Here is a 20,321-nt window from a genome sequence, read left to right as displayed (position 1 = left end):
AGAGAAGAGCGTTTTACTTACATCTTTGTTACTTAGACCAATATCCCTCAAAGGCAAACAAAGGTGCTGTTAAGGATCAAACTGCTCATACTAAACATAAAACCCCACAGAGGGATGAATTCCTAATATTTTATACACTCAATACGATATGCCTTGCTGGCTTCTCACTGCGCCCTCTGACTTTCCAGAGGGCAACACATTCTAGGTCTGAGTATGCCCAGATATTACCTGTCCCAATGGCAGCTGTAGGTCTGAATCCGATTTCCCCAAAGGAAACACATCTGCTCCTTCTGCTGGCTCATTAGTTCTCCTGGTAGTCACTCACAAACACAAAAGGCTGAGAGAACACACACTCAACCACTCCTCTTGGGGCGGGGGGGGGGGAAAGGTAGAATTCAGCAGTGAGAATAAAACGGAAAAGAAACTTGATTAAACATGCATTGATGAACACAATTCTGCAGCACAAAATAAAGGGGAAAAAAGGGAGTTGGAGGGAAGAAGAGGCACACAGGAATTGGTCAGTAAGCTACTAGATAATTATACAAATAAAAAGTCAAAAACTCCTAGTACCCTGGACACCACTCTCTGCAGCAGCACCTTGACTGTTTTCCGCTGCTATCAGCAGTTATTAAAAGAACCTGAAGTACATGACTATGATTATGCCCCTCTACCTCTTTGACACACCCCTACCAGCTGTGTTTCAGGTTGTCACCGCAAATGCAGTCTTGGCAGCATTGCAATCTGCTTAACTGCCGCCAACAAGAATAGTGCATCTTGCTCCCCCACCCCACCCCTCTGTAACTGCAGAATCAATCTAGATGTGGGAGTTGGTTGTTTGTCCCACGACAGAGCTCCCCGTGCCAGGTCCTCATCTGCCAAATTGGTAGAGTCATTCTGTGTTATTGTAAACACTGCTCTTAATGGAATTGCTCTAACGTGCCTTCCGGTTTGAGGCTGCAATGTGAGGAATCCCATCCCACTTACACCAGGACCTCTCCATCAGGGAACAACATTATTTATATTCAGTGGGATCAACACTGGCAACCTGGAAATTAGGAAGCAGACACAGAAAAATGGAGTCCCGAAGTGCAAAATTCACACTGATGAGTTGCATAACTTGACAAAATAATCCAATTAACATCCATTTAAATTTTAAATGCTGTGCTACTTTCACCAAGCTCTAAATACAACTACTACAACAAAAAAGAAGAGATATTGTGCCATGTTGTACAGCTGTCCCAAAACAACTTTATTAAGCTAGGCTGTGGTGTAGGTTACTTTTGACCAACCTGGCTTGTTCAAATTTAGATAAGTGTCTTGGATATCAGAAACATTACATGAACCTGCCATATTTAGAAAGGGGGGTGGGGAGTACCAGCACTGCTGAGGTTCTTTAGTATGTTATGAACTCAAGTCTGCAATAGAAAGGCAAGTGATGTTTTAACATAGGCAGGTGGAGCATGAGTTTTTACAGCACGTTATGATCCCGCCACCCCCATAGCTTCTGCCTGCTTCTGCTGCATTCTGCTTAAGTCGCTAAACTGCACTGAAGACCAGCAACTGAGTTTGTTTCTTTCAATTAAAAGACAAAAGTCTCAAGTCAACAGTATAGGAAACTGTCACACTACTGGCTTTGCTACCTGCAGAAACAATAGAAATTCAGAACTACAAAAGATGTGCTGTATTCAGTTAATATAAATGAGAAAAATTTGGGCTGTGTAGAACATTTCTCAAGACTATATATACAGTACAATACAGATCGCGTCCGGAGTTCAGATCTCGCCGGCTTCCCTCTCTTCAGATCTCTTAGGGTGAGATTTGCCATTCGTGCTTTCGTGTCGCCGTTCAGAAGAGCTCTTCTCTTTCTTGTCTCTTTCCCGTGATTTCTCCCTTGAAGACCGATCTCTAGAAGATCTGGAGAGCAAACCAGAGCATACTGTAGGGCTCTAGAATGGAAAGTGCATGTGTGTCTGTGAAAACATTTCAGACCAGAAAAGGGAACTGTGGACTTAGCCTACCAATTCTCCTTTCTGGACCACGGGCAGAAAGACAGCCCAGATGGGCGGGAAGAGCCACCCTCCAGGGTTGGTAGACATTAAGCACAGGGTGAGGTACTACCTAAATCCAGAGTCAAGGTCAAGCACTAGATGCAGAGGTTCATAAGCTGAAATCTACAAGCTGCAATCAGGTTGCCCATGGAAAGACTATAGAACAGTTAACAATATTGCAGAACTGTAGAGTGGGATGGGACCACAAGGGTCTCCAAGTCCAACCCCCTGCAGCTACAGGGATCTTTTGCCCAATGTGGGGTTCAAATCCACAACCCTGAGATTAACCAGTCTCATGCTCTACCAACTGAGCTATAGATATCTGTGCACAGCCCTTTTTGCTGGAAACAAAAAATGAGAAGCAATGCTATTTTGATCAAGACTAGACTGTCAAACAGGCTAAGGGCCAATATTTTCATAATATGGTGCGGGTGCAATCAACTCCCCCCCCCCAAAAATCAATCCATTGAAGAAGGGTCCTGAATGGCCTGTCTACTCTTAAGTCCAAACACAGGATGAATGCTGACCTGAGGAAAAAGCTGACAAGCTCTCCAATCAACATCACTCACAGAAACAGCATGCCCACCCCATTTGAAAGATACAGGACTATGATTAGAAAAAGACAAATTATGCATATTGCTTTGATTTGTAAAAGAAAAAAAATGATGTTTCTTAAGTGGTCTGCCAGGATCCCTGATTATTTTCAAATGGACTGGAGAATGTGCAATAGAGCTGAAGCCTGCTGGATCAGGTGTGCTAGGAAGCTCCCTGCAGGGAACTCTAAATGTACCAGATGACTGGGATGCACATGGTGCTTTGAACTCCCGGCTTTGAGACTTCAAAGCACTGGGCAATCTGTGATGTCAGGTGACTGACAGGTGTGCATCCTCAACTGCTTCTTAAATTTGGCCCACAAGGTTAGATTCTGATAAGCCAAAAAGGTTCCATGCCCCGGATCCAGGGAATGGACCACAATGGCTCACTCTAGGATGAGATTAGTCAATCAAATTCCAGGCTTAGCAACATAGAAGAATAAACTCAGTGCAATGACTGCTGAGCCCATCTGCCCAGGACCAGAGAAGTAAACAATACAAGTTTGCAATAAAATGAATTTTGTTCAGTTATTCTTTTGTTCAAACAAACCTAGAAATTCAACAATGACATCAACACTAAACAAGGCTCTTTCCTATGCTTCTACACTGTCACAAATCTCTTTCTTTGTGCTTCAGGGAGTTCCCCTGCTTCCCTCTTGGCTAGTAACCAATTTCTTTTGACAACTTGTTTTTTATACATCTCTCACACATATCTACTCCTGTTTTATCCCACAGTCCATCCTATACCTAGATATTTCCTTCCTTCAACTGTGCCATACACCCTGAAGCCAGCACAATGTAGGGTTAAGTCATTTGTTCTGTTTCCCCCTCCCTCCCACCAAATCCCAGTTTACACAAGTATGACTTGTTCAGCTGTGAGGGTGTTTTATTTTAAATTTATGGTTTTTTCCTGCTTTGCTGTCTTGGGCTCCTCTGGGAGGAACAGTGGGATAGAGATTGATTGATTGATCCAACCAACAAACCCGACACAATGCCCATTGCTATCAGATTTGATGTGAAAACGGGGAGGTGACATATTGCCAGCCCTTTAATTAGCAGCTCTCTTTATGGTGTGAGCAAGTGCCCAGTGATACTGGCCCCTGATGCCAGCCCCGATTGCTACAGTCACCATCTGTGAAAACAGAGAGCCACTCTTGTACAGCGGTGGGCTTAGAAATGAAGTTAAGAACCCTGAGACTGGATGAGGCCAGTGGCCCATCTACTCCAGCATGTTGTTCTCACAATGGCCAATCAGATGCTAATGGGAAACCCACTAGCAAGACCTGAGCACAACAGCCACCTTTCCCCACTTGTATTTCCAAGCAACTGGCATTCAGAGACATACTGTCTCTGACAGTGACCTGTGAAGGTGATCTTGGCACCCCATCCTACAGGGGGAGTCCCACCCACCATATGCATATGTGAATACACTGCCACTCTCACCCCTTTTGTCATGCCTAATTTACTGCACCTCATAGGGTCACTGTGCACCTTAAAAGCACCTCCTGTCTCACTGGAAGAATGGCAGGACATAAATGCATGAAATAAATTAAAATTGTTACCCTGGGGTAGGGACTACTGTAACTAGACAAACACTAAGCATGACGAAAGTGATCAGCTAAAGGTGGTGGTGGGGGACCTGCATACACACAGCGGCTTATAAAAATTCAAAGCTGCAATGTGGATGGCCAACTTTGTCAAATAAGAAGCAGAAGCATTCAGTCTTTATACCAAAAATCAGCTAAGGATAACTACAAATTAGGCTCTAAGCTTCTATCAAGCTGAGAAAGACAATCAGCAACTCAAACACAAACAGCTTTATTTTACAGGGAGCTTCTCTAGAGTGGACTTGGTCAACAGAATTGGGGAGGGGGGTCCAATATCAGTTCTCCTACAATGCTTTTATTATTCTATGCTACACCAACACACTATAAAGCTTATTATTTATTAATTAAATTTATTAGTCACAGGTTTGCCACAGCAACTCAAAACAACTTAAGAGTAGTTGGAAGTGTTGGCATCTAAAGGATAAACAATGCAAAAGCAGAAGATGGGAATAGCCCAAACATCCGCAAATTATTCAACTCTTTACCCAACACAGTCTCTTATGTATCATTTTGCATCTTCTTGAAGCTTCAGTATCTATTCTTGAGATGTTGACTTTTTAGGGATGGCAACATATCGAAGTATGATTTCTATTTTAGAAGAAATAAAACACTTCATTTTCTTTTGAGACTTCTTGTGCCTTCTCATTTTTAATTTTTAACTGTTCCAGAAAACATGACTGATACAGTTCCTCCCCGCCAAGGGAACACTTTGAGATGGGCTATTGTACATTTGGGTTTTCTGAAGCATTCCCTTACCTGCTCTTTAGCAATAGTAATTACAGGGTCTTCCTCATTTCCTAATTGTCCAAACTTCTTTTCTTTATTGTTCATGTTCAAGACAGATTTAAAAAATGAATTTAGTATCTCAACCATGAGTCAATAATTTCCACATACCCCATTTCTAGCAAACCTACTTTCCATTTCCCTTCATAGAGAAGAGAACTGTAAATCCTCATCTATTGTTGACATTATCAATCCAGTGAACACGGTGAACAGAGACTAGGTTTCCCCAGGCTACCTGTTATGGATTACCAGCAGCTGGAAGTTACTAGGTACAGCTGTCTGTCAGGAGGCCACTTGGTTAACATGCTTGCATGCAGTAGATCTGAACTGAAGTGCTTCCTGTTAAGCTTCTCCTAGGATCAGAACTACAGTATTTTTAAAGAAGTAGAATCCAGTTAACCATGTGGTGGAGCAATTCTGAAGGATTTATAGCAAATCTGGGAGCACTTCTGGCCATGCAGCAGGTTACTGCCCCTGTTCACATCAAGCCTACCTTCCTAATAGTAATCCTGGGTTATTGTTTACCCTCAAAGCAATTAAACCAGTGTGTGCCAGGCCACCAAAACCTACACAGCACTTGAGAGATCAGCGCTAGTGATTTGGGCCTCTCTCAAGTAGAAATGTATGTCCCTGTCTCAAATCCAGTAGATCTTACCATTCCAAACGAACATTCTGGGTCTGAGAGAATTCTCTCTGCTACTTATAGAGGAACTAGCATGCTTTTGAGCAGATGCAAGTGTTGCAAAGAAGTAGGGAAGCCTTCTCAGGTGATGTGCAAAGTCACCCTTGCAGTCTAGTCCACGAGAAATCCAGTGAGTCCCAAATGGCTTTTGGAGCTCATGGACAACATCTACACGCCCTACCTTCTAGGATGACAATGGGAGAAAGCAGCATATGCCTTCAACTTCATTCCCTGCTTATCTGTTCTCTTCAACCCCACCCCATGGCAGCCTTGGGAAGGAGTTCATTGACTTTTGAACCAATCCCTATTTTCTCACTGTTTCTCCAATAGTCAGCTGAACTCGTTTCTCATGGCTAAACTACAAGTCAAAAAGCCTTTCCCCAAGAGGTTGCAAAAGCCAAGCCTACTTGTGTTTTGAACTCCTGTCTCTGGATCCTCGCCGGTGGCCTCGGCTATGGCTGCCAGAACGGCTGCGATGGCGCCTGTGCCTCTCTCGTTCCCGGGACTTGGAGCGGGACTTTCGCTTCTCACGGGAAATGGACCTCGAACGCCTTCGCCTCCGCTCTCGAGAGCGAGACCTGCAAGAACCAGGAACAAGCAGTATAAAACCCAGAGATATAGAAAATTTGACACAAACAGCTGCTGGATTTCCCCACTGCTGCATTTGCAAAGAAATTCAATTTCAAGTTTTTATTACATTCAGGGTTCTTCCTCCATTTTATCCTCACAAGAACCCTGTTAGGTAGGTTATGGCTGAGAAAGTGACTTGCTCAATGACACCCAATGAGTTTAATGACCAGCAGGGAAGAAATTGAACCTGGGCTAATACTGTTAAATCTGACCGGTATTGTAGGACTGCAACACCCTACATAAAAATATGCTTGTCTTAATGCATAAATGAAAAAGACATACCTCGCAGAACACCAATAGCTTCAGATTTGAATAAAAATATTTTGAACAGGCTTCCTCAACCCCTTATGCTGTCCAGAACATTTAGCAATGTCTGATTTGCCAATCACATTTAAGATTAATAAACAGCTAAAATGCTTCTATATAAGAGTGACTCGCTGATTAAGCATTAATTCCAGTAATTTTAGGACCTTGTATGCTTCCTAACGCAATAGCATTCAGTACTTTCATTTCACTCACTGTCCTAGAACATCTCTTGATGACTTAATACATGTGGATTAATCCTTTGTGCATTTAGTTCAAGCAAGCTACTACTGTACTTGTGATTAAGTTGAGCTCTTTTATATTTCATTACTGCAGAACAGGAACAGTTTCTTCCTCTTCTGCACATTTAGTACTCCCTCAGTTTCCAGTTCCTCCACAGAACCATGCTGAAAAGGCAGCCTTTACATCACCTCTGCCCAGATTATGCACTTCTTCCCCAAGAGTCTGGGCACTTCCTGGTTGAGGAAGATGCAAAGCTTCCATTTCAGATGTGACAATGTGGAGAAGAAGAAGGTGGTGTTTTGTGCTCCTGAACAGCTACAGTATATTCAAGGCAATTATCGGCAAAGATGTATCGGTCATTCTTCCACTTTTACTCTCAGCCACAAGGAGCATGTTCTCCCAGGGTCTCAGCAGCTACAATGCTTTCCTACAAATATCCAGGCAAAATTAAAGGGGTTGGCTTTCTCTCAGAGTCTAAACGGCTTTGGTTCAACATGAGACCACCCTCTTGAGACTGCCAATCTAACATCCATACAGAAAGAATGGATGCATGAAAAGGCCTTTAAGTATGTACTGAAAATGCTGCAAGGACTTTAAGACAAGTCTGTATCAAGTGGAGCAATCCAATATTTTAAACCTTTCAAATAATTGTGGTTTACCCACCCTAAATACACTTCCTTGAAACCACAGTAGGGACTGGTCAAGCAAGCAATTGCTACAAACTGGAAAAGGCACCGAGGTTGTTCCTCCTCTGGTACAATGCTCAAACAGAATGGCAGAAAGAGAAAGAACTGCAAAGGGATGCCAGTCACCTTACCCAGAATGAAGAACCATCATTACCAACTTAAAACACCCACCTTCTGCGATCTCTGTTTCTGGATCCAGACCTAGCAAAAAGCAACATTTGTTTCAGGTAAGTTAATGACTGACAGAGTTGTGGGAATCTTTCAAATGGACAAATATTCTTTTAGAGCAAAATAACACTTAGGAAAAGAATTCTAAACATCAGGACTTAAAGGCCATGGATGATAAATATGTTAAAGCTGAATCAGAAAAACAGCTATGAATCAATTACATAGGGTGGCTATTTGATAAAGCAAGGCAGGTTTAAATCACCTTTTTCAAGGCAAAAACCCTAGCTGTTCGGACAGTTGTGTCATTTGCTGCTTGCCTGCAGGGCCTGCTAGTTTTCCCCAAGCAGCAACATGCCCATTTCTCCCTCCCTGCCCCCTTCCAAAGCCCACACCTGACATTTTCTCCTGACTTGGGGAAGCAACCAGAATATATGGCCCTGACGTGCCATGCACTGCCCACAATCCAAGTGTGACTAATCCCTGCTCTTTGCCACACCATTTCTTTGAGATCTTCACACAGCAGCACAAGCACCCTTAAGCCACAGCACCACAACCTTCCACTGCAAATACTTCCTAGAGTTCACTCACCGTTGACCCGTTCTCTCCTCTCGCTCTCTTTCTTCTCTCCGTCTCAACCGGTCCTGATTCCTCTTCTCCTGTTTCTCTGCCACAGTTTTCTATGATAAAGATAGCAAACCTTGTTAAACGCGACTGCGTACTACAACACAAGTCTGACCAAAAAACCCAATTCATCCTCTACCAGGATGATTCTCCAATGGCTTGAGCACAAGACGGACAATGCTCCAAGTGCACAAGAGCATATTGCTCATGTAACCACATTTCACAGGAGCCATGAAGCAGGGCTACAATCCCCCCTCAGGGCATCTGTACAGCAGAGATTGAACTGTGCCCTTCTGCATCCAAAGGAGCTGCCCCACACCAGAGTTCTCACCCGCAACTGGTCCAGCTTCTCACGAATCTGAATGAAGCCCAAGTGCAATTTGCCTCCAAAGTGATCAGCAAGTCGGCGATCGTTATCATGAAGACCAAGGTATGCAGAGCAGACCTCACAGACACGCAGCTTCTGTTGCTGGAAACTGGATGCAGGCATAGAATTACGGTATTCCTCCTATGGAAGATCAGACAGCTGAGTATCAATACTTCCATAGTGTTTATCTCTTGTACTTTCATCTCTCCACCCTAAACAATTTCTCCCAGCTTATTAACACTGTACTCCTACCCTAGGGATGCGGGTGGCAGGGCTTGCCGATCGGAAGGTCGGCGGTTCGAATCCCCGCAAAGGGATGAGCTCCCGTTGCTCGGTTCCAGCTCCTGCCAACCTAGCAGTTCGAAAGCACATCAAAGTGCAAGTAGATAAATAGATACCGCTCCAGCGGGAAGGTAAATGGCGTTTCTGTGCGCTGCTCTGGTTTCGCCAGAAGTGGCTTAGTCATGCTGGCCACATGACCCGGAAAAACTGTCTGTGGACAAACGTCTGCTCCCTCAGCCAGTAAAGCAAGATGAGCGCTGCAACCCCAGAGTTGTTCGCGACTGGACTTAACTGTCAGGGGTCCCTTACCTTTACTTTTTTACCTACCCCGATATACTAGAAATAGTAGCCACTATCTGACCTACAGCTCAGTTAATCCTGCACCTATTGTGTTAGGATGCTAACGCACCTTTACATAGAAGGATTTACATATGAAGTCACGAGGAACTGTTCGGGAATACTCAGAAGCTGTCATTTCAAGCAAGAAAGACAGTAATTAGTATTTCCTCACCTAGTTTTGCTTTGAGACAACTCCACATTTTGCTTTAGTATGGTGCATTTTTGCAGCTAAACCAGACTAAATAAAAAACAATTGTGATTTTTGTAAAGAACATTATCAATAAGAAGAGAACAAAGCAAACCTCTGCTTCTTTCTTTTTTGCTCGGACTTTCTCGACTTCCATCAGTATCTTCTGAGATTCATCCACATTCCCTTCAGCCCCCAGCTGCTCGGCTTTAGCCAGAAGTTTGCCAATGTCTTCATTTAGTTCATGCACCTTTTCTGCCTGGAGAGGAGAGATGGTGTTTAGTGATCAAGGGAATAGATTGCATCTTTGGTATCTGACTTTGGTCTGGGCACACAAGGAATTTAATGGCCCCTCCAGCTGTTTGGGGACTACAATTCCCATAATCCCTGACCACTGGTCCAGTTAGCTAGGGATGATGGGAGTTGTAGTCCCCAAACAGCTGGAGGGCCAAGTTTGGCCATCACTGGTCTAAGGGAAAAGTTATTGTGCAAAAGATTTAAGGGAAAATGGGGAATGGGGCATTCCCTTCTAATGCAGTAAACTGGCTTGAAGCCTGTTTCCTTTGGCTTTGCAATGCATTTCAAGCTACCTTGAGCGCCTTTTGGTAGAAAAGCAGAACACATACTGAAACAAAAATGAACCGCTTATTTGTTTATTAATTTATAAAGTGCTTGGAAGGCAAATGCCTCATCCAAGTAATCTTTTAAGGTAAGCTAACTCTATCCCTGGGGCTGATAGTGAATTTGTGATTGCAGTATCATTGCAGCACCAGCCTTCTTTACTCTGACCTTTGAATTTTCAAGACCCACCCCATCCTTGTGATGCCAATGTTTTAAAATGTTTATAATACTGTGTTTTAAATTGATGTAACCCACCCTGGGATCTTACAGTGAAAGGCAGTTAAAAAACCTAAGGGCTGGTGGGGGAGAGACAGAACAAAGCCCAGCAAATAAACCAAGGCAGCTGCTAAAGGACAGCAGCCTCTACTTCCTCCTCTGCAGCACAGAAATGCAGATGCTCCTGCAGTTCTCTGATCCTCCTTTTCCAGCCCCCATCAGGCTAGTAATATTTATTACATGCTGGTAAGTGTTGTGGGCTTATTTATAAGGTATACCACACCTTGACATGAGCTTCAAGGAAGCTTGAACTAAGGACCACCCAACTTAAAGAGCTCGTTCATTTAACTTTTACGATAGGACCAGCTTCTCACATAGATGCCAACTGAACTATCTGGAAACATCTGGGGATGCAGCATTACTGAAGCTGGGCAAGTATGAATCTAATTGGTCCAGTAAATCAGAGGAGACTGGGAGCCCCATGTAACAAGAGAATAGGATGGCAACTGCTGATACAGCCTTTGAGAAAGGAGGCTGCCACACATGATTTTGCCCGACTGAAGTACCTTTGCAGCCACTTCAGCACTGATCTCTTCCTGTGTTTCTGCAAGTCGTTTCTTTGCCAGTTCAGTTCTTCTGTCACACTCAGCAATGAAGGATTCCAAGTGGTCCATTGCCTACAGATGTACAAACAAACAAAGCTGACACATATATAGGAAGGGTGTACGCACAAAACGTTACTTCAATATTCTTTTCCCTGTTGGAAGAGATGCCCCAAGATGAACACGATCCTCTTGTTGGTATTTCAGATTAAAATTGATGGCGACAGTAAGGGGCGGGTGAAAGCAACTGATGGTGAGGTGGGAACAAGAGAAGTTTCTTCAGGATAAAAGCAGAGGTGTGTTTAGAAAACCCATTTCTTCAGACCCCAAAGCAATATCCTAATGCTGTTGTGGTACATCAAATTATTAAACCCTAGCAGAGATGCTAGTTTGTAAACACCAAGAATGGCAAAATGGCAACAAAGACATTTTTAGGTAGAGGTTTAAAATAACTGAAATACTATTTACACTGCTCTTATAATAGAATTCTTAGGTACAGCAGAGGATATATTGAGCTGGATTCCTCAGAAGAAAGAGGATAGGGCAACTCTGCTCAGTTAAGCATGTACTGGATAGGACTGATGGGAGCTGTAGTCCAGATCATCTGGAGGGCACCTGGTTCGCAAAGGCTGCTTTAAAGCAGTGTTTCCCAACCTTTGGTTTCCAGCCGTTTTCAGACCACAATTCCCATCACCCTGGACCGCTGGTCTTGCTAGCTAGTGATGATGGGAGTAGTAGTCCAAAAACAGCTGGAGACCCAAGGTTGGGAAACACTGCTTTAAAGAGCTACAAGCTAGATTTAGCTCAGTGGTATTGATTATGAGACCAGTGGGCTCCACTCTGATCTCAGAGTGCAGGCCTCAGTGACTGCACCTGTTTCGGGCAGGGCAGCAGCACATCACATTATCAACAATAATTGAATCAACAATATAGGAATATCTATATTCCTATAAAAATAAACACTACGCAGTCTGCAAATTAACCAGCAATTGTTTTATGGGCTTGTTGCATTGGGATTATTTGGAGCCAGTGCCCAGCATGACAACTTTGCTCTGAAGAGAAACCCTAGACACTTTGTGTCTAGTAACAAACTGCTCATTAAAATCTAGAGTGCAATGTTCTAAGTCTCTGTCTGACAACCACTAGTTGTAACTCTACATAGTTCAGAAATCACTGTTTTGTGAACAGTATAGAAAACTTCTGCTAACCTTTGCAGGAAGCTTACAAAGGAAAATGTCACAAGATTAGCGGGAATATCAGACTTACTGTTGCCCAATCTGATACCAGCATTTCATTACCGGGGAAAAACACAAAGCACTTACGTCCAACTCAAAGAACAGGTCCCTCTCTTTACTTGCGATTTCATAATCTGCTCTTAGTGCCAAATCATGAATTTTTGTACACTCTCCAAGGTCCATGCGCTGTTGAGAAGGGGGAAAAGAAGACAAAACAGAGATCTTTACATTCATGTGAAAATATTAGGCTTATAGGAATGCATGAGCCAGGTTTGGAAAAGTGAAAAAAGTAACTCTACCTTATACATGTTCATTTTGAGTCAGATGACATTAATATATATGGGTTGTATCCAACTAAGTTTTACTTAAAAGTATACATCACAATTAATGAAAGTCATGTTCATTCATTTCAATGGGTCTACTCTTGAGTAGGAATGACACTAGATACAGCCCTACAGCTTTAAAATAATATACATATTTAAAAGGGTTTTGTATTCTTTTTAACCATTTAAAATTCATTTGGTGTATTCCATTGTGGGCCAATTATGCACTTCTGAAACATGCCAATTCAAAAATTCTGCCATTTCAAATACAAGGCTGAATTATATTCTGCTATATGTATTAATGCTCTGTGTATTTTTTGTTAAATAAAAGAAGGTTGAGTTATTTGCTGATCCACATTTTATATGAAATTGTCACAAATAAAAGGGACACACATTACTAAGAGAACATCTTACTGCTTTTCCTTATATGTCCCCTTTCACATCAGCTGACTGGATATATTTGAATTCTGCTGCCCAGGTAACTACTTGACTGCTGCCCATTACAGATAAGATTAAGGGCTCAACTTAGCTACCTCAATTTCATAACCAGAACACTTAAGTGTGCATGTAGAGTTTTTCATAATGTTTAAGTAACATCACACAGCATTCCACTGTACTCCAAAGTATTATGATCCTGATTATTAGAGAAACGGGAGGTTGCCAGCTTGACACCACTTGGGTTTTTTGAGTTTGTACACATAGCTACACAGAATGATTCCACGCAGGATTTAACTGTTAAACCATATATTCTGTAGCACCATCAGGAAGGGTACTTACTGTTCCTGCTAAAATATCATGAGGGCAACAATCCAGAAGGTGGCTCTTGCAGACTCGTTCATCTGTGAACTTCACCCTTTGCCTCGTTTCATCTCCTGAAATTCATGTTTGATTAAAAATATGAAAAAAAAAACACATTTAAAATGCTAAGCAAGGTAAACTGTGGTAAGTTTCTATTTCGCCTCATTATGCAGATAAAAATACTTCACGAACCCCAGAACTGCTTGAAGAACTACAAAGGCATTAAGTCGCAGAATATTCATTTTTCTTTCACAGCTGAGAATCGAAGCAAGTATAGCATTTAATGTCACATGCACCACTTACTAAGAATGGTGCTGACCACAAGAATGCCCGTAGCCAGACATCTATGTAAAATGATAGTAGAGTCAGCCAAGGATCCAGACCACAAAGAATTTTCTTCTGCATGGAGAAGGGTCTGGAGATATCAAAACCTGTGCTCTTTGAACACCATGAACAAAACAGATCAACACCTGGGAATTTTAATAAGCAGCCATTTATTAATTCACTGTCTTTTCAGTTAATGCTGCTGCCTTGTACTGTTAACAAGCAATGAGGTGCCACAGGGCCACCAGACGTATTTTGGTGTTGATCTGAAGAGTATAATTTGTTTTGTCCCTCCCCTTCCCCACCCTCAGAAAACATTTTTACATTTGGGAGCCACTTAAAAACAAGCAAAACCAACAAAAAAAAAGGGAAGTTAGTTAATACACACTGCGAGCTCCAACATATACTATACCCATCTGCCTTCTTCAAGACCTCAGCTGCAGAATTTTTATGCCCGCTGTTGAAAAGTTTTAAAGGAAAAGTTTTCTTGCCCACACCTGCAGTAAGGAAGTCAGGGGAATGATACATAAAAAGTAAAGGCAAAGTGGTAATGGTATGTGACAATTGTTTTTTAAAAGCTAGTCTGTGTATGACTATAGATCAGGATTCGCAAGCATCCAGGATTAATGTTGTGTCTACTAAAAATGTATTTTTTCCCTTTTTTCTTTCTTTTCTAAGCTACACTTTTAAAGTTACTTGTGAAAAAAGCAGCAAACACTTTTTTTGTTATAACAGCTTTAAAAATTGGTTGTGACTCACGGCTCGATGAACATGAGGCTTTTCTGCAACTCCCTTGCAGATTGATGTAGGCAGGCAAAGATACACTGAACCTTTATAAATAAAATAGAGGGGCCACAATTGTTCAGTTTGTATGAAATAAAATTATGGGAAGCAATTCAAAAGCAACTCAAATACACAAAGAAAGAACGAGCACTTATTCATTTACGAAACAAAGTGCAAAAAGTTATCTGCAGAGTTCTGCAAATGTGCCAGATAGTTGCCGATTCAAGTAAGGAAGCAGATACAAACCTTGACAGGAATGCACAGCTTTTCAAGGGGGTGTCCTGGGGCTAGCACTAAAGTCCCGTTTCCATACAGAACAGGCCTACCTTCGTGCTTTTATTCACGAAGCATTACCTCTACAGGCGAGTCTACAAAAGAAAAGCCTCACCACATAAGACCAGAAAAAGTCAGGCTTTCAGCTCATGATACAGAGCTAAAACCAACAAATCTGGCATTTAAAGCCTTATGTTTCAGGCAGCTTTAAGTGTCCGAGTTATGGGATTTAATGTAATATGTATTCCTTGCCAATGCTTTCCAAGAGTGCCCTCGAAATGTACTGAACACACTAGATCCTAAGTTACTCTAAAACACCTGATTGTTTCCCTTATACCATCTGTAGCAGTGTTTTAGGCTACTGAGCAGATGTTTCCAGGAATTAGATGTTACGTCAAGAACTATGCCACCAGCTTTGGTGGGCATTTGGACTGGCACACCTTGAAGGCATGATAATGCAGGTGCTGGGGACTTGGCTACCCTGCTGAGGCACCTTCGTCCAAGCGCTGTGCTTGGTGACGCTCACCACCCACATTGCCATGACCAACAATCACTACACTGGCCAACTTGCCACACAGCCAAACTTTAAACTGGCCTGACAGGTTTGACTTCCGGCCAGCTAGCACCCAGCTGTCTTTTGCTATAAACTCTCCATATGGCTCAGCAGTAACATTGGCTCAGGCCAATGCTCCATCTACTCCTTCAAACATCCAGTTTCCAAACTGCCCCTTGGCAAACCTACAAGGAGGCCACAAAGGCAGGGAGCCCTCACCCCACCCTAAAACATACACAAGCATTTCTGGTATTAAGAGGTAGACTTCTGCTGGACTTGGAAGCTCCACTTACCTATCCTGGCTAACTGAAAGAAGCAATTCAAAGTTGCTCCTCATTTTAGATGCCCATCAGCCAAAAACGTCCTTCTTATCCCCTTATCATATAATCCTAGGATAATCCCAAAGCCCCTCTCTCACAAATATGAGCAGGGAGGGGCTTTTCCTAGCAGGGTACAACGCAAAGGCTCAAGCCAAGGACGTGTGAAATAAAACGCGCGTGGCGATTGGGGGGGCGGTCGGGCAAGAGCGCCTCTGAGCATATGCTGAGCGCTCACTCATCCCTGGCCTCCCAGAAACGGAACCCCTCAAACCTTATGGATTTATTAGGAAGAGAAAGAGCCGCTGCCTCTTTCAGGGGATGGAAAGCCTCAGTTTGCAGGGGAAGCGAGGCCCTGCTGTGGGTGGGCCTCTGAGGCGAGGCCCCGCCGATGGACACCGGAGGCGGCGGCGGCTGGTCGCCTCCTCAGCGCTCCGCCACTGCAGGGGCCCCCAAAGGCTCTGTCCGCGCCAGGCCCGAGGCGCTCGCTCGCTCGCTTCCTTCCTGCAGGCCCCCGCCTCGCCCGTCCCTACTCACCGTCCCGGGCCGTGCCCATCAGCTGGTCGAGCAGCGCCCGCATCTGGGCCTGGGCCGACATGGCGGCGGCGGCGGCAGCTACGAGGTGAGCCGAGAGCGCGGCGGAGGGGAAGGGGGGTTGGCGTCTCCTTGGAAACCAGGGGAGCGCGGCGGGGTGGGGGAGGTGGAACAACGGCGCGAGCCCAGGCCGCGGAGACCGACCCTAGCGCGGCCTCTCACTCGCTACAGCCTGCGCAGGGCACGATGGGAAGTGGGGGAAGGGGGAAGCAGAGGCGGAGGCGGCCGCCGTCTTATTCGCTTTCCTCCTCCAACCGCCAGCGCGAAAGGCACTCTGGGAGTTGTAGTCCGAGCCGAGCCGGAGCCCGCAGTGCACGCTGGTTGCTGCAGTTCGGTTCTGAGCGGAGCCTGGACTCGCCGCCAGCTCGTTGGTTTTGTTTATATCTTCAGTGTTTTTGATTTTTGTTGGTATTTTTAATATGAACATGTAATATTTATATTTTTGTGTATTTATTTTTAAAATTTATATCCTGGCCTTCTTCCCAAACGACTGTTTTGTGCAGACTGCTTAGATTTTTTTTTATGGTTAACCTGCATATAAACGTGGTCCGAGTACAATAAATAATGTTCATTTTAAACATGCAGGGCAGTGCACTCCGAGATTTGAACACAAGGCCTCGTTGCACCTTGTCGACTTGAAGGAAAGTCCCTGTGTAAGACAATCAATCAATCATTTATTGTATTTGACTAAAAGCAGTGGCGCAGAGGGACGCGGGTGGCGCTGTGGGTAAAAGCCTCAGCGCCTAGGGCTTGCCGATCGAAAGATCGGCGGTTCGAATCCCCGCGGCGGGGTGCGCTCCCGCTGCTCGGTCCCAGCGCCTGCCAACCTAGCAGTTCGAAAGCACCCCTGGGTGCAAGTAGATAAATAGGGACCGCTTACTGGCGGGAAGGTAAACGGCGTTCCGTGTGCTGCGCTGGCTCGCCAGATGCAGCTTGTCACGCTGGCCACGTGACCCGGAAGTGTCTGCGGACAGTGCTGGCCCCCGGCCTCTTGAGTGAGATGGGCGCACAACCCCAGAGTCTGTCAAGACTGGCCTGTACGGGCAGGGGTACCTTTACCCTTTACCTTAATTGCAAATCCAGTTACAGAACCAGCAAGTCCAATAAAACGTATTAAGAAAGATCCAGAAATAACAATTTGCAATAAATCAAATTAATGAATCCCCCTCAAAATCTATAGCGTTGTCTTTTATGTGATTAGCACGGATACTTATAGCGGCTTACAAGACTATCGTGCATTCGTTCTGCCATGGTTTCATTTCAGCCTGGACATCTTACCAGGACTTCCCCTGCCTCCCTTCTCTCTGTAACAGGACACGTCTCCTACTTAACAGAAGACAGTCACGGAGGACAGCCCTCTGGTGGGTCATTACACCATACAGCACAAGGCAAAAGAGAGAGAAATGGATCCTGCAATGCGTGTTTGGTTAAAGGTGAGCCAGGGTCTGAAAAGGACTGCTGGTCTACTTGAAGGCATCCTCTATGAATAAGATAAAAGAACCACTCGAAGGGAGAGCAGGAGGAATCTTTAATTTGCAAGCTCCTGGGCAATTGACTGAATAGGCACCGTGGTCTCGTGGGTGGCTATAGGGTCCCCACTATGGCAAGGCGTATTGTATATCGCCTGCCAACCTAGCACGCCTGCCAGCCTAGCAGTTCGAAAGCATGTCAAAGTGCAAGTAGATAAATAGGGACCGCTTACCAGCGGGAAGGTAAACGGCATTCCGTGTGCTGCGCTGGCTCACCAGATGCAGCTTGTCACGCTGGCCACGTGACCCGGTAGTGTCTGCGGACAGCGCTGGCTCCCGGCCTATAGAGTGAGATGAGCGCACAACCCTAGAGTCTGGCAAGACTGGCCCGTACGGGCAGGGGTCCCTTTACCTTTACCTTTTATTGTATATCTAGTTACATTGCCTCTATAGTAATTGTATCTAAAGTTGCATCTGTACATATATGGTAAATCAGCACATGCACTTGCAAATCGGCATCCTCTTTTTTGATGAAGCGTTTTCTCGTTTCTCTTCAATGCAAAAGTGGTCTCCCTACTTGTGAACGCAGGTAGCAAAAAGCTTCCAGATGTGCCAAACCTTCTCCTTGTGAGTATTTTAAAAGATTGTAATTGAATTTGGGGCATGCTTCATTCCCCTTCTCTCCCCACCGCTCCACCCCCCTTAACCTGGGCTTGATGAACTGCATCGAGCTGTAGCAATATCTCAGACAGCATAGGTGACAGTAATCCAGGGATGTGCATCTCTGCTTCTAGACAGCAGAGGGCATTGACGCCCTTATTCTGTTCTGGACACGTCAACAGCCTCTTTCTGCAAAAGAAAAATGAACAGAAGAAAGAACAGAGTGACTTGTAGCATCTTAAAGACTAAGGATGGCACAAGCTTCCATGCAGCACCTTGGAGATTTATTACAGCACAAGCTTTTGCAGTCTAGAGAGCCCACTTCACCAAACAGAAGTGCTATCCTCAGTTGGCTTCCATTTGTCTGTCGACCTATCTATCTCCTTTGGAATCTTACTGTTATGGTGGCTTTGAGTGGCCTGGGGACCAACATATTCTGCGAAGGATTTCGCCATGTTGCCATTTTTAGTACTGGATTTATGTCAATTGATTCTATTGCACAGTAAATGGCATGTTTGTCTTACACAAGCAGCTAAAAGGTCTTGTTGACAGGCAATGAAATTTTATTTCTTTGTTTAAAAGCATTTTAAAGCCAATTAATTAAAAAAAAAACACTCCTAAGCGATATACAAAAACTTTTCTTTTTCTACAAGAGCACTTTCATATATATATATATATATATATATATATATATATATATATATATATAAGTATGTGTAATCCACACTTTCATAAAAATATATCACGGTGGTTTACAACATACAATATTATAATAAAAAACCAGTAAAAGTATCTGTTAAAAAAACCCAACAACAGTAAAAACGTCAATAAAACTTCAGTAAATACTGACGGGTTAAAAAGAAAAATGATTGTATTGTGAAGGCCTGCCTAAGCAATACAGTTTTCAGATGACACCTGAGAGATGGCAGGTACAATTCCTGCCAAACCTCTAGAGGCAGGGAGTTCCGCAGCGCAGGACCTGCCACAATAAAGGCTTGGTCGGGGCCAACCAAAACACAGGGGCAAGGGGGGAGCCGCCAGCAGTTCCCCACCAAAAGCTGTCAGTGATCAGGATGGTGCATAAGGGAAATAGGAAGCTGCCTACGCTGAGTCAGGCAACAGGTCCCTCTAGTTCAGTGTTGCCTGCACTGAATGGCAGTGGCTGTCCAGAAATTCAGGGAGGAGTCCCAGCGCTACCTGGAGACACCAAGGATTGAACCTGTGACCTTCTGCATGCAAAGCAGTTGCTCTACTGCTAAGCTGTGGCCCTATCTCTTCAGAAATGTATGGTATGGATCTGAAACAAACCATATTTTCCAGAGTGAAAGGGATCCCCATGAAATGCTCAGGAAAACAGGGAGAGCAAAACATCTGATCCTGAACTTTCTGATAGTAAGAGCCGTTTGACAGTGGAACAGACTCCTGCAGTAGCTTGTGGACTTACCTTCCTTGAAGGTTTTTAAGCAGAGATTGGGTGGGTCTCTGACATGGATGCTTTAGCCGAGATTCCTGGGATTCTCTAAGCAAGCTCCGCCACATCCTCAGGCACCCATCCCAGAGACCAGCGCACTAACTCTTTGCTCTTACGGTCCCGGTGAATACAGGCACGCCAAACGTTTTCCACCTACTGCTCCTTCTAATGGGCAGAGTTGTGCTGGAGTGCTTGTGGGGTTAATGGTGGGTGTCATATTATTGCAGCTCGTTTGGAGTGCTGACATATTGGAGCTATTGATTTTTCCTCCACTCTTGCATGGAGACCAAGAAGAGGCCCCAGAATCCTCCTATAGGGATCAGGGAGCTGCAGCCCCTGACCCACAGCCACCCTGGCTGCTGCTGCTTCCAGAAGCCACTGTGATAAGGCAGAAGCTGGCTTCGCAGAAAGGTGAACGGTGTTTATGTTTTGTTTTTTTAATGAGAAAACCTGAGGCCTCGCCGCAGAAGCATATGCCCAGACAGATGCTCTGTGGCCCCATATTGCGCTGTCAAAACTCCCTTTATTAGTTGGAGGAATGGT

The 20,321-nt window shown here is 44.3% G+C and overlaps 1 protein-coding gene across 6 annotated transcripts; it reads right to left on the bottom strand.

Annotated features, from left to right (window-relative positions):
- Positions 1–1,666: 1,666 nt before the first annotated feature.
- Positions 1,667–16,367, bottom strand: LUC7L (LUC7 like). Of its 6 annotated transcripts, none has more exons than XM_053365329.1 (11): positions 16,122–16,331; positions 14,418–14,488; positions 13,314–13,408; positions 12,301–12,399; positions 10,943–11,053; positions 9,655–9,798; positions 8,696–8,872; positions 8,332–8,420; positions 7,747–7,776; positions 6,121–6,291; positions 1,667–1,914 (listed from the first exon to the last, which is right to left on the bottom strand). In XM_053365329.1, the coding sequence occupies exons 4-11, from the start codon at positions 12,394–12,396 to the stop codon at positions 1,773–1,775; spliced, it is 960 nt and encodes a 319-aa protein (XP_053221304.1). In that variant the 5' UTR covers positions 12,397–12,399; positions 13,314–13,408; positions 14,418–14,488; positions 16,122–16,331; the 3' UTR covers positions 1,667–1,772. The 6 variants fall into 6 exon arrangements, with proteins under 6 accessions (XP_053221304.1, XP_053221303.1, XP_053221301.1 ...); XM_053365328.1 differs by lacking the exon at positions 14,418–14,488 and adding an exon at positions 14,071–14,155 and having other exon boundaries at positions 16,122–16,187; XM_053365326.1 differs by having other exon boundaries at positions 14,071–14,488; positions 16,122–16,153.
- Between the last annotated feature and the right edge of the window lie 3,954 nt (positions 16,368–20,321).

The sequence above is a fragment of the Podarcis raffonei genome, chromosome 14 (assembly GCF_027172205.1).
Source record: "Podarcis raffonei isolate rPodRaf1 chromosome 14, rPodRaf1.pri, whole genome shotgun sequence".
NCBI lineage: Eukaryota > Metazoa > Chordata > Lepidosauria > Squamata > Lacertidae > Podarcis > Podarcis raffonei.
The sequence above is the reverse complement of the archived record's forward strand: the minus strand, read 5'-3'. Positions and strand labels throughout refer to the sequence as shown.

Bases quoted from the DNA above. Each gene is read 5' to 3' on its own strand.
- LUC7L (XM_053365325.1), bottom strand. From the start codon at position 16,182: ATGTCGGCCCAGGCCCAGATGCGGGCGCTGCTCGACCAGCTGATGGGC. The intron at 11,054-12,300 runs GTAAGTGCTTTG...GTACATCTGTAG, and splicing joins ACCTGTTCTTTGAGTTGGAC to GCAATGGACCACTTGGAATC. The intron at 8,421-8,695 runs GTGAGAACTCTG...TCTTTATCATAG, and splicing joins AGAAGCTGGACCAGTTGCGG to AAAACTGTGGCAGAGAAACA.